The 14,172-nt window shown below is 40.6% G+C and overlaps 1 protein-coding gene across 2 annotated transcripts in view; it reads right to left on the reverse strand.

The window, feature by feature from the left end:
* Nucleotides 1–227: 227 nt before the first annotated feature.
* Nucleotides 228–14,172, reverse strand: part of LOC309560308 (syntaxin-binding protein 1) — a 101,795-nt gene continuing 87,850 nt past the window's right edge. Inside the window, exons 19-20 of one of the 2 annotated variants that reach the window (XM_082263923.1) lie at nucleotides 12,202–12,338; nucleotides 228–1,789 (exon numbers count right to left, since the gene is read on the reverse strand). In XM_082263923.1, coding sequence (XP_082120049.1) covers nucleotides 12,229–12,338 — 110 coding nt within the window. In that variant the 3' untranslated portion in view covers nucleotides 228–1,789; nucleotides 12,202–12,228. The remainder of the gene's footprint in view (nucleotides 1,790–12,201; nucleotides 12,339–14,172) is intronic. The other variant, XM_082263924.1, reaches the window with a different exon arrangement.

Below are 14,172 nucleotides of genomic sequence, written 5' to 3' on the forward strand. Positions count from 1 at the left end.
GGGATGGCAATCTAGGGCTTTAGCTCAGTTTTACCCTTGTTCTCTCCTGTCTTTTTCGGAAAGCATTGGATACAGAGATGTGGTTGTCGACATTAGCTTTTAGGTACTCCATCATTTGGGTAACCATAAGGGTACATCGTATAATAAAGTTCAGAACCAATGTCTTCGGCAACAGAACCTTTCTGTATTATTATAAGATACTTTTAACATAATCACTGCGTACTGTGCATCTTTAAATCTCTTTATTACTTGCAGGCAAAATGACAAACTGTTTCACAGAACAAATATTACAAGAAATGAAGGAGTGAGACTGAGGGCTCCGTAAACTTGTCTAAGATTTATCGTTTATTCATTCAGATGTCAACCGCTTCTATAGCAGCAGAGCAAGCAAGAACTAAAATTGTACCATATAGTGAATAACTGAACACACTGATTTTCACATCCAATAAAACACAATCAGCGCAATTTGAGGAAGTTTTGTTCTTGAGGAGATGTTTTTATGTTGGTATGATGCTGCCCTAGCTCTCCCCCCCCCCCCCAAAGATATAAGAACTGTAACCCCTGCCTTGTGAAATAGATTGGAGTCCACAGTCGCTGTTACAAAATGTTCTACCTTCATAATAGACCAGCTCCTTCAAGGGTAATTTCATTCAAGAAATTAATTTGAGTATTTCCTGATCATAAGTATGAGGCAGTTTGTAACTGGAGTATAACTTATCCTTATCCGTTCTCCGTTAGAACCGGGTAATTTTCAGACCTCCGTCTCACTCCTGCTTTCTAGAAACATAAATATCTCTTCAAATATATTATATATATATACGACAGAACTAAATTCAGACATTTAGTTCGCTACACACAGTAAGGATGCAAGCATTCATTTCCAAGAGCTGGGGCAGGACAAGCTCACTCAGATACAGAAACACACATTTCCAGAACAGTTAACAAATCTGTGGGGAGGTCGAAGGCTTAGGAAGAACTGCAGGGGCCTACGTAAATATAAGCTATGATTGGAAATAGTCATGGGGCACGCATGTTCTAGACAGTGTTTGAGATGCATGGCATCACCAGATTATTACCCCATCAAAAGTTGTGCTTTATAATATGGGGAAAGCTACAGGCTCTAATGTCCTGCCATATTCCTGCACGTCCAGTGAAAACATGGTAGGAATGTGCATTGTGGAAAACATAAAAGTGAATATAAATAAAGCAATGTAAAGAGTAGCAAAATCTGGATACAGATTATATGCTACAGAAATACGACTGAGAGGCAAAGTCAAAAGTGCAACACGGAAGAACTCAAAGTACGAATGGATGATTGGGCATACATCCAAGCTAGCGGCAGATGTGTGAAAAATAGTCAATAATCCAAAAACACAAGATCCAAAATGCGCTGGGATCATTACAAGTTCCAGGACAAACAGACAGAATACAACCTCCACAATGCAGGGCTCACAAGAAAAAGAGGGGGAGAGGAGTACAAAATGGCTGACCTTACATCCATGCCATAATGTAAAGAAGCCTCGATCAGAGGCCATGAATTAGCATTGGTTTAAAAATAGGGTTGGGCTGGAGGAACTCCCTTTCTGCTGGTGGGGCAAAGAATAAACTGAAGATATGTCTTCAGCAGCCAATTGTCAGGTTGGGAGTGGGTAAAAGAAGGTTTGGGGGGAAAGATAGGCTACAACATCTGGGGAGACAGGGGAAATCTAACTGCTGATTTCATCATCTGTCTTATTCATTCTCTTCAGAGCATCCAGGAGTTTTTGAGGGGTGAGGATGTGAGTGGAGCCTGCAACACAACAGAGGAAAAAGAAGAAGAGAGAATAAAGAGAGATAAGTATACAATGACTGGAATAATTGATCTTCGTAAAATCCAAAAACATTCTTCTTGTGCATATTTCTCCTATGTCAGTGCACTGAAAAGTCCCCCCAAACCCAAGGAAAAATAACGGGGTAAAATACAGTTGTTCTTAAAATTCCTCCCTACAATCAGATTTAGTGCCAACCCTAAAAATTCAGTTTTGATCAAAATCCGTGTTGGTTGCTTTAAAAAACAAAAATCCAACCCAACTGGTTCCATTTTGGATATACATACCAAGACAGAATCATCCTCTCCATTCCAGTTGCCAAACCTTCCCACCATTAAAATCTTCATCTATGGAATCTAATGGTTTGGAGAAGAGCCCCAAGACCAGTGACACTACATGGTGGGAGTCAGGACCAGAATCTCTGGAGGAGAAATCTTGCCATTGGTAAATAATATCTCAATGGACAGACCCTGCAGCCTTTATTCAAAACTGATATAATGGTTTGGGTCTTAAACATCGCATTGCTTTATTTATAGAAATGGTTTGAAGACCATAATCTATCTGATGTAATGGGCCAGGCACTCCTCTATACTACTGAGGGAAGGAATACCAGACATGGAATGTAAATTAATTTTTAGCATTTTGCTTAACTATCTTCTGATATTACTAAAAGGGTTTATGTCCTAAAAATGTTTAATTTAATGATCTATATTACAAATTATGGCTTACCTATAAAAGATTAATATATGCTGCTTTCCTTGTCTGTGTCTTAACTATTTATCTTAAGAGCTATAAGCCAGAGGTTATCTGAACTCTGACAGTGCTGCCCTGCCAACTGCCTGATCTCACAATGATATTTATTTACTAAAGGCAAATAGGCTGAATTTTCCCTTAGCTTAGTAAAGGAAGTAAAGCTCTCCTGACTTCTATCATTCAATCATATGCAAGCAAAAAATATTTTTTTTTTCTTTGCATGCAATTGGGTATTCATTACAAAGTTACTTTCCTCCATATTCACTAAACTAGGCAGGGGCGTAACTACAGGGGTTGCAGGGGTTGCAATTGCAACCAGGCCCCATGCTCCAGGGGGCCCATGTGGCTCCCCTGTACACCTGGATAGGAGGGGGCGGCGGGGGCAGCATGTAGAGAAATCACCGTCCTCCTTTTTCCTCCTGTAGCTGCAAGAGGAAAATAGAGGAGACTGGGTCCTCTGTATGCTGCCCCCGCCACTCCTCCTATCCAGTTTACTTGTGTTATACTGTCTCTGGGCCCCTGTGTGCTCCCCTGCCCCCCCCCCCACTTTGCTCCTTCCCCTCTCCTGCCGGCTGCTGCAGGGGATGTGTCACAATAGAGAACCAGGAAGGGGTCGGTAAATATGTAATTTACCAGCTCCTTCCTTTTCTGAATGGACAGAGTCATAGTCAGTGACATTGTAAAAAAAAAAAAATAAAATGATAAAAAATAATATCACCATTGGGTGAACTTCCAGGATCGCAAAGGTCACACTCCTGTGACCGGGCCCTGGCATTCCACCACAGTGGGGAAGCCTTATGATGACAGGAAGGGGGCGCATTGCAGAACTCCCGCTGCAGGACTGTAATAAAGGGCCCCGCAATGAGAGTAAAGGGCCCCAGGATCAGTAGGAAGAGCCCCAGGCTTGAAGGAAAGGACCCCGGCCAGGGTTCTGGGGGGCCCTTCATGGCTTCTTGCAACAGGGCCCTGAAGGTTCAAGTTACGCCTCTTTTTTTTGCCTTTAGTAAATCAACCTCATACTGCCTCTCAGCTTCTGGAAGTGGCTAGCAGCACTAATAACAGAACTCTTTGTTTTTGATACTGTTGTGCACACCCAGAAGCTGGAAAACATGCAGTTGACAAGGGAATAGCTATCACTTCTAGAAACCATTGACCCATTACTCTGAAGCTGAAGAGAAATACATTGTAAATAAAACAAAATAATGGGTGGATAACTAGGCCTTTAAAATTATAAATTTTATAACTTAAAAATTAAAATTAACTTTTATAATTTAAAAATTAAATTTTATAACTAGGCCTTTAAAATTATAATTTAGGACTCATCCACAGCCTTGTATGCTTAGAACTCTTTAATAAGCATATGTGTTATAAGACACAAGGCTTACATCACACCATCATTCCATCTGTTGCCAAACTAAAATTCCCAAACCTAGATCAGCCAGTCCCTTGATCCATGGACATATGGGGAGATAAAACTTGGACCCCTTTCATAGGGACTGTGTCCAGCCTGATCAGCAGGGAAACCGTGAAGACCCCCCTACTGAATCGAAGCAGAACAGAACAAATTTCACTTTTATTGCTGCATTTAAAATCTGGAGCTTTCATGACTCATTTTAGAACTATAGTAAATATGTGATCCCCTGCAGATTTATAAGTTTGCCCACTTATAAAGAAATTAAGGGTCTATAATTTTTATCATAGGTGAATTTTAAATGATAGAGACAGAATGTCAACTAAAAATCCAGAAAAAAACACATTATACAAATGTTATCAAAAGAGCTGCAGTTCAGTGAATAAAATAAGTATTTGATCCCCAATCAAAACGTGACTTAGTACTTGTTGTAGAAAACCTTGTTGGCAAGCACAGAGGAAAGATTCTTGTAGTTGGTTAACAGGTTTGCACACATCTCAGGAGGGATTTTGGTCCACTCTTCTTTACAGATCTTCTCTGAATCCTTAAGTTTTCTTGGCTGTCTCGAGGTTTCAGCTCCCTCCATAAATTTTCTATAGGATTAAGATCTGGAGACTGGCTAGGCCACTCCATGACCTTAATATGCATCTTTTTGAGCCACTCTGTTGTTGCCTTGGCAGTATGTTTTGGGTCATTCTCATGCTGGAAGACCCATCCACGACCCATTTTCAGTGTTCTGGCTGAAGGAAGAAGGTTCTCACCCAAGATTTTACAATACATGGCTCCATCCATTGGCCCCTCAATGCGGCAAAATTGGCCTGTACCTTAAGCAGAGAAATAACCCCACAGCATAATGTTTCCATCTCCATGCTTGACTGTAGGGATGGTATTCTCAGGGTCATAGTCAGCATTTTTCTTACTCCAAACACGGCGAGTCGAGTTAATGCCAAAGAGCTAAATTTTGGTCTCATCTGACCACAGCACTTTCTCCCAATCCTTCTCTGAATCATTTAGATGTTTATTGGCAATCTTCAGATGGGCCTGTACATGTGCCTTCTTGAGGAGGTGGACCTTGTGAGCGCTGCAGGATTTCAGTCCATGGTAGCGTATTGTGTTACCAATGGTTTGTTTTATGACTGTGGTCCCAACTGCCTTGAGATCATTCACAAGCTCCTCCCATGTAGTTTTGGAATCCTCACTTTTGTCATGATCATCCTTACTCCATGAGGCGAAATCTTGCATGGAGCACTAGACCAGTGTTTCTCAACCTTTTTCCAGTCAAGGCACCCTTTACAATTCCACATAATCTTGAGGCACCCCATTCAAGAATTTAGAAACAAAATGAATAGTTTTACATAATGCAGAAACACCCATATGCGTAGGAAACCCAAAATTAGCGGTGATGTATTCTTCCAAAGCAAACACCTTTGCATCCTAGTATTGACTAGTATTTCAATATTTCTCTTCTCCCTCAGTTTCGTTCCCTCTCAGCTAATGTGACCTGTGTACTGATGGAGAGGGGGAAACAAGGGTGTTGTGCAGGTGCCCTATGTCCTCCTTATCAACTGATTAGGTCATTGGTTGTTAGGACACTGGCAGCTAAAATGTTGCAATGGTGCACCATTAAAACCTCTGGCTTTATGTAACTAATAGGCAGGCTTGATCTACCTGCTGGCTTGAATACAATTTTTGGAACAGTTTCTAGGCATTTTGCCGAGGCACCCCTGAAGACACCTGAGGGCACCCTGGTTAAAAAAGGCTGCTTTAGACCGAGGGAGATTGATGGTTATTTTGTATTTCTTCCATTTGTGAATAATTGCTCCAACGGTTGTCTCCTTCTTACCAAGCTTCTTGCTGATGGTCTTGTAGCCCATTCCAGCCTTGTACAGGTCTACATTCTTGTCCCTGAAAACTTTTGACTGCTTTCCGCCCATGATTGTGAGGTTTGAATGGAAGAAAGGGATTATGTGGACAGGTGACTTTTATATACATAACCAGCTGTCAGTAGGAGCACCTTCCTAAATTGACAGGACAAATCTGTGTACCACATGAACAAATACTATAGCCAGTCTGTGGGAGCCAGAATTATTTTTGGTTGGTAGGGAATCAAATACTTATTTTACTTACTGAACTGCAACTCAAATTATAACATTTATATCATGTGTTTTTTTTCTGGATTTTTGGTTGATATTTTTGATATTTTGTCTCTATCATTGAAAATGCACCTATGATAACAATTATAGACCCTTCATTTTCCCTTCAAGTGGGCAAAATTTCTAAATCTGCAGGAGATCAAATATTTATTTTCCCCACTGTATGGGCTGCTGTATATAAACAGGCTTGCATCCTTTAACATCAGACTACCTCAGATCCTTCACATTTAGGTCCATTGTCTTTTTTTGGACCTGGACAGGACCGGAAGGTAATCAGATGTAAACAAACACAAGTCAGTTTATATCCGGCTGCCCCTAGACTAACATGAAGCTTCTGATCAGGTCTGCCAAAAAACCTGACAGACTGGCTTGATTGGACCACCCATGTGAAAGGGGCCTTTGTTATTACAAAAGCAAGTCAAAAGCAATATCCTTTTCGGGTGGTTCTGAGTTAATTTCACTTGTGCTTGAGTTGCTTTTGCGTCCATATTGAACTGATACTTTGCTCCAACCTTTAAAAAAACTTTTTAACATGGAAGAAGCCTTAAAATAACTTTAAGGTCTCAGGGAAGCCCTACTAATAATTACTATATCTGCAGCTCATGGTAAATTAGTGCAGTGATCAGCAGAAAGAATGCTTCCTACATTTATGGTCATTGGAAAGACTCCCTTCCCCTTCTATAGATAGCTAAAAAGATCACTGATATCAGTGGTTAAATATCCGAGGGACAGAAATTGGTAATTGTTCAAGGAACCCCTACCAATCTCTGGAGGAACTCTAAGGTTCTACAGAACCCTAGTCAATAAAATTTGCTCACGGAGACAGCGTGAGCTCCGTGAGGAGAGGCCGTTGGTGATATCACATAGGACCGGGTTCCTCTTTTGGCAATACAATTACCCTTTAGCATCTGCTTTAAAGCGAGGGATGCACTGGATAGATCGATTCCCCTGCAACAAACGGATACCTCCCACTATCATATCTGTGACTACCAATACATGCTTGGCGGCTAATAAGGGACAAACCAGTGGAGCCATATGTGATATGTCCGCACATTAATTGGACACCCCATTTTGACCAAGGGGTTAAGCATATAAATAATGCCTGCTCTGTAGACAATTTTTCAGGAATCGCCTGAGGAATCGACTAAGCGAAACGCGTCGCGATTCCACGTTTACCACAAGTGAACCCCATATCTGTATGATCTCTTATCATGATCTATCATGATTTGTTATTTATCTTATATAAGCTGCCTTAGTAACTAGAGGCATTGGGGCTCCAGTGGTTAACTAAGCTTGTGTTATGACTCATGTGCATGTATTTATTATGTTCTATTGAACACATATCTACTGTTATATTTTGTACGTTTATGTGAAATAAATGATATATATATTTTTAAATGATTATTGTATTTATTCCCACCAGGAACAGCACTTACTAGTAGCCTATAAAGTCCCAATTTATTCGAGAGGTTGAGAGACCCCACTGATTTGTGGGATTCCCTCACTCCCCTCTTCTTTTTTCTTTTTTTCAATACTCTGTACAATGTTGACTTTGGGAAGTCAAAGAATGCAGGACACCATTATTTGGACTATAGATTTATATATAGTAAACAACTTCTGAAATAATAATTATCATAAAAAAATAAAATATTGAAGATCTATATTTTAGGGCTGAATACTTAAAAAAAGAATGCAAAAGCAATTTCATATACAGGACATGCATTATGCCACCCTGCATTAACTCTGATTCTTAGCTTGGGTTTTTTAGTTTGACAACCATCTAACAATGTATGGAATGTTAAGGCTTAGTGAGAATTTTTTTTTTTTACGTCATAATATGTAATCTATGTAGACTGCAATTAACAATTTAAGTTACCAAAATAGGCTGTAATATTAGCTGTCACCATTTTAGGAATACAAAGCAAGTCCCAAGTAGAACAAAGTAGAGCCAATCACAGGCCACAAATGATGGATCAATAAATCAAACTGCAAACTGCCGTTTTAGTATAAAGGGCCAAATGTTTACACGGATTTAGTTATGAATAGAAATAACACTTATATGGGTTGTTCTGATGGGGACTGGCATGAAGAACATCTTATACAAATTTATCACCCATAAACATACAGAAGATATCACACAGCCTTCCCAAAATCCCCGGCATGCAATGTCCTCTTGGATGCCCCACCCGACTCCCCCACCAGTTCAAAAACTGCCTGGGGCTCATTTAATAGCATGCATTTAGGTACGACATTGGCATTAGCTTTCATCTGGTGGACAGTGCAAAAAAGTAGATAATGTAGAGGGTCAAACACTGTTTATGTGTTGTCTTTGCAACCAGATTCCAGGTGTCATCATTCCAGTGCAAGTTACTAAATGGCATGAAAGTTTTAATAGGTTGCTATTAATAATACAGACACTTTGTTCTTTCAGGATCTTTGATTTACCCAAGGCCTATGGATTAGTGGTCATTCTTGCCAATGTTGTCCTTAAATCCATGAAAGTGAGCTCCCATGGTGTCACACATCCCCACCCCCAAAATCAATGCTTGCTGAGCTGGAATCTGTGGCATGCACAGATCCCATGAACGAGCAGTAAACATAAAAAGTGACTCGCATGTGCTGTGGCCCAGTCCCTGCCCAGGGAGAGAAGGAGTTAATGGAACAGTTATCTCTAGTATAATGCTGATAATGCCAAACAGTTGTGGTTCAAACCAAGAAATCAGTACCATTTGAATCATCTTCATAGTTATATTATGGTTGGAATCCAAATTAATACAGCTGTACCCATCCGGGTCTTTTCATTTAGTGGTAATTTACAGTGGGCCCATTGACAGGAGAGTAGACATTTTTCCAGAATTCAGCCTAATTAGGATATAATGGTGGATATTGGGATATGGGAACTCTTGCCTTGTACTTGAATGTTGGTGGTGTCTTGCCAATGGATGGGCAGATTCATAGCCATACAGAAAATGTTTGTGCTACAGGATATGAGCCATGGGTACACAGGTATTAAACAGGTATTGGATGGACTGCTTTGGCATTAACCCATTCTCCACCACAGCAGGGAGAAGTGCATGTTCCTTGCCTTGATTTGTGCGTCATGACTTCATGCAACCAGTGACAATGTTTTTGGTGGCAGCCTACAGCCACCTTCCATGTAATTTATTCTTACAGAGATAGCGGTGGGGCCAACAAGTGAGCCGCTTGCAGAACTATAAGCTTGAAAATGTTTGTCCCTTGATGAATATGACAAAAGGATTTATGGAAAAGGGATGAAGAGGAGCATGTGATGATACGATGTAAGTTGTTGATGCCCTGTGTTACAATTATGTGACAACAGCATTTTCTTGTAATGTTACAGTGTGACTACCATAAAACAGAGATTCTGTATATTATATACTACATTAATTCTAATTTTAATAATGAAGCCAATAGCTTTGCAATAGTAGTAGATGTAGCAAACACTATAGGACTCATGGTCCTTAAAGGGGCAGCTTGAATCTCAGTATAAGGCCCCTTGTCTCTATCTCCTCATTGCCACAATCCAAACATCATCATAATATTTTTATCATCTAGCAGTGGCTTTTGTGCTTTGGAAGTTGCTATATTGTATTAAGTATTTGAGTGTATGGCATATTCTAAAAACATGATATTGTGGGCTTTTCATTAACCCTGAAACATGTAGTCATGCCCCTAAAAGGTGCCCTTAGGCAAAGGTTCTTGCAGCTATTTTCTGACACCGGCCGGGCTATCTATAAAGAACCTCAAAGTGCTGTTGAAGGCCTTCAGATTATCCAGCAGCAGAGACAGTTGGTATAGTGAAGTATGTATCACCATGCTCTGATGAAGAGATGTCAATGAGTGACTTGGACCCTTAGAGCTCTACATGAGTGTGTAGCACTCCTGTATGGTTGCTGACAATAATCAACAGTTATTTGTTCTTGAGAGTGAGAATCATCATTAAAGATAAATGTTTGGGAGCATTTTTATATGAACAAAATGTTTACAACATACTTCACTTTGCCAGCATGATCTTCTGCCTAAGATAGTTGGAATCATCAATATAGAAGCTGCAAGGTTGCATAATTTAGACTGTTTTAGGAGGTTATTGTAGATATAAATTTGTCAACCAAGGCACCAGAACAGCTGTGACATTGGTGTATCCTTAAAAATGCAATCTTGGTAAAAGTGTATTGGTTATGCCCCGTACACACGCATCGATTATTGGCCGGGAATTTTCGGCCAACGTCCGATCGGCCGTTTTTCGGCTTGTTAGTATGATGCTTCCGACAACCGACTCCGACTTTTCGGCCGAAAAAAATCTGGTGTGCATGCTATAAAATTTTTGTTGGCCGTCAACACAACGGCCGATTTTCTGTCAGTCAGTACAGATTTCAGCAGACAAAAATCTGATGAGCAAGACTGGGCATGCTCAGAGAAGAAAAAACACACGGAAAGTAAACCAGCACATGACATCACTTCAGAAGTAGATTTTTGTTGGCCGAGAAAATTTGTGTGCAGTCTAGGCACATTCCAACCAACAAAACACCACTCTGGACAAAAGTCAGACGATCGGTCGGCCGATAATCGTTGCGTGTGTACGAGGCATTAGGTTGGAAATGTTCACTTAAAATATTTCTACTGTCTACAAGCAAAATACAATCATTCTTGTGGATGTAAAGATTGGGGGAAAATATCCACTTGCATCAACTGCACAATTTGTAATTATACCATCAGAACATTAGGCAAATCATGCTTAGGTTCTATAACAGCTCTGTTTGACCAATTTATAATGTTAGAATGTTATACTAATCAAACACAAGATGGTCTTCACTAAATTGTGATGCTGTTGGCATGATTGCCAACGATGACTGGAATAACTGTAATGTACCTTTAGACATCAGAGGATTATCCTTGTCAGTAAATATCAAGGCAATGTCTTTGGAGTTGAGTAGATTATATCTAGACTGATATGGGTGCAAATAATGTCTGGAGTGTGTGCTGAGTATACATAACATGTGAGCATGTATGTCCATCTGCCTTTCGTGTGGCTGAGACATCATTTAGTACTCAGATTGCATCTTAACACCCATGCAAAGTCTATGGTCAATTGTTCATATACTGAGTATTTAAAGAAACCAGTGCAAAGAGAAATATGTTGATTGCTATTGATGAGTTCCTTCATAAAATGCTGAATGCTGGGCTGTCACATTGATTCTCTAAGATGGAGTGTCAAACCAAATGTCAAAAAAATTATGAAGTTTAATTCATCATAAAGTTTAAAAGAACAATCCAACATGTTGTAGGACTTCTTAATTGTCCCCTTCATCAGGTCTTAAAATTGCTGGTAAAGGTCTGGTTGGTCTCGGGCTTGAATGGGTTACCAATTGTAAATTTTAAATGTTAGTATTAACTATTTATTCCATTCAAGGCGATACAATACAGACTCCTACCAGCAATTTTAAGCCCTAATGGAGTGTCTCTTTACAACCTCCAAAACATGTCGGCTTATCCTTTTGAATTTGTATGATGACATAAACTCTCAGCATTTGACCTGGTGATCCTGAGAGAGGGTCTACCACGACAACCATCTAACCAGCATCTTCAGAAGGAGAGGTCAGCACTGGTAACATACAAAGTTCTCTTGCTCAGGATTTTGTTCATCTAGATAGTATATAAGAATTTGAATGTTGATGATTCAATGTCCATAAGGAGTGTGGAGAAAAGGAACAATTATGGAGGATATGGGATGAGAAATGAAAGCAACAAAGGAACACTGAGATAAGTTTGGGTAAGGGATGTAACAATGAAGAAAGCATTACACAGGGTCATAATATAATAAGAGAAAAGAAAGTTGGGTCATATATTGATCATGGGGTGACATGATCAGCTGGAGGCAACAGGACACATTTTCAATTCTTCCTAGAATGACATCTACAACAGAAATAAAAACCAGCAAGCATTTTCCTATAGTAAAAACGAGAGGAATGAATCAGTGACGTCCGAGCTGAGGGTGAGTGGGGCAGAGATATCCACAAAGGGTGGGGGATTTGGGGGTATTAAAGTCTCTCTTTACTTTTTTTTAGTCCCAGCTCGTTAGACCTCACTCCATGATGGGAGACGGGTCCTCGAATGACACCCGACTGCTGTCTCGGAAGTCTGGGTGTCTGAGGTCTCCAAGAAATTTGATGGGTGTTAATATGTGAGTGGAACCTGTGAGAGAAGAAAGGGGGGCTGACAAAGGCCTAAGACGGACAGGTAGGAGCAGTATAGGGATAAAGAGAAGGGATTGTTAAAGGACTAATGCAAAGAATAGGCATGCGGAAGAGAGGCATGGTATAGAAACACAAAATAAAAAAACCAAGGAAGCAGCAAATAAATGAAAAATGCATGGCGGCATAGATAAGAAAGGTAATAAGCATAACCAATGCTGAAAACAAAACAGCAAAATAGGCCTTTCTCATAGACCAATATGAGGCAAAATAGGTAAAAACAGGGTGAGGGGTGAATAGCAGAAGGATAAAAACGACAAGGAGAAAAACTCTAAGGAGGCAGAGCCAGCAGAGATGCTTTGGTGATTCTGAGTTATTAGGAAAAGCAAAGCCAAGATAGGATAGGAGCAAGTAGGAGGATGTTTACAGGAGAAGGTCATTGGGAGGCTAAGATAGAAGGAGGAAGCACAAGGGAGTTTGAGATAGAAGATGAAAGCACAGGAGGCTCAGACAGAATGGAAAAGCACAAGGGAAGATGCTTAGACACACATAGAATGTGGGAGGCTGGGGCAAAAAAAAGGGGGTGAGGTGAGGCTGAGGCAGATAGCACAAGTGAGGTTAAAAGAGGAAACATGGGAAGCTGAAAAAGTAGAAGGAAACACATAGGAAGTAAAATAAAAGAAATAAGGACAGTGGAAGCGGAGTTAAAAAAGGGAAGGACAGGGTAGCTGAGACAGAAGAAGGAAGGACAGACAGGGGAAGCTGAGACAGAAGAAGGAAGGACAGACAGGGGAAGCTGAGACAGAAGAAGGAAGGACAAGGGAAGCCGAGATAGAAGAAGGAAACAGATGGGAAGCTGAGATAGACACACACACGGGAAACTGAAATTAAAGAAGCAAGGACAATGAAAACAGAAAAAAAAGGACAGGGGAAGATGAGACGGAAGAATGAAGGACAGGAGAAGCGAAGTCAGAAGAAGGAAGGACAAGGGGAGCTTAGATAGAAAAAGGAAGGACAGGGGAAGCTGAGATAAAAATAGAAGGACAAAGAGGACTGAGACAATAGAACAGTACAGATGATTCTCAGACAAAAGGAAGAAGCACAGGGGAGGATAAGGCAGAACAAAAAAGAAAATGAAAGACTGGGGCAGAAGGAAAAATCACAGGTACTGTAAGGTTAAAACATAAATAGGAAGCACAGGGGAGACTGAGATAAAAGAAGGAAGCACCGGTATGGCAGAAGGAGCAGATAAAGGGGGCAAAACTGGAAGAAGGAAGCCTCAGACAGAAAGAGGAGACACAAGGGAGCCTGAGACAGAAGGAGGAGGCCCAGAGGTGGCTGAAACAAAGGGAGAAAGAAGAGAGGTGGCTGAGATAGAAGGATCAAGCATATGGGAGGTTGGGACAAAAGAAGGAAGGACTGGAGAGGTTGAGACAGAAAGTTGAAGCATAGGGGAGACTGAGGTTGAAGGAAGAACAAAGAGGTGGCTGAGACAGAAGGAGGAAGCACTGTTACTACAGAAGGAGGATACCTTTGAGGCAGAGCTAGAAGAAGCAAAGGCTGAGATAGGAAAGGGGAGCACAGAGAGGCTGAGAGAAAAAGAGGAAGCACAGGAGGGCTGAGAGAAACAGAGGAAACACTGGGGTGGCTAAATCAATAGAATGAACACAATGGAGGTTAAGGTTCATGGAAGTTTAAGAGAGAGAAGAACGAAGCAGAGGGAGGGTGAGACAAGAAATGATGCATTGTGTCAGAGAATGGAAGCTAAGCAGAGGTTGAAGAAGGAAGAAAGAATCTTATACATTCACATAAATGTGCCATAAAAGTAAAAATAT

Source organism: Pelophylax lessonae (assembly GCF_965119305.1).
Source record: "Pelophylax lessonae genome assembly, chromosome: 7".
Lineage (NCBI taxonomy): Eukaryota > Metazoa > Chordata > Amphibia > Anura > Ranidae > Pelophylax > Pelophylax lessonae.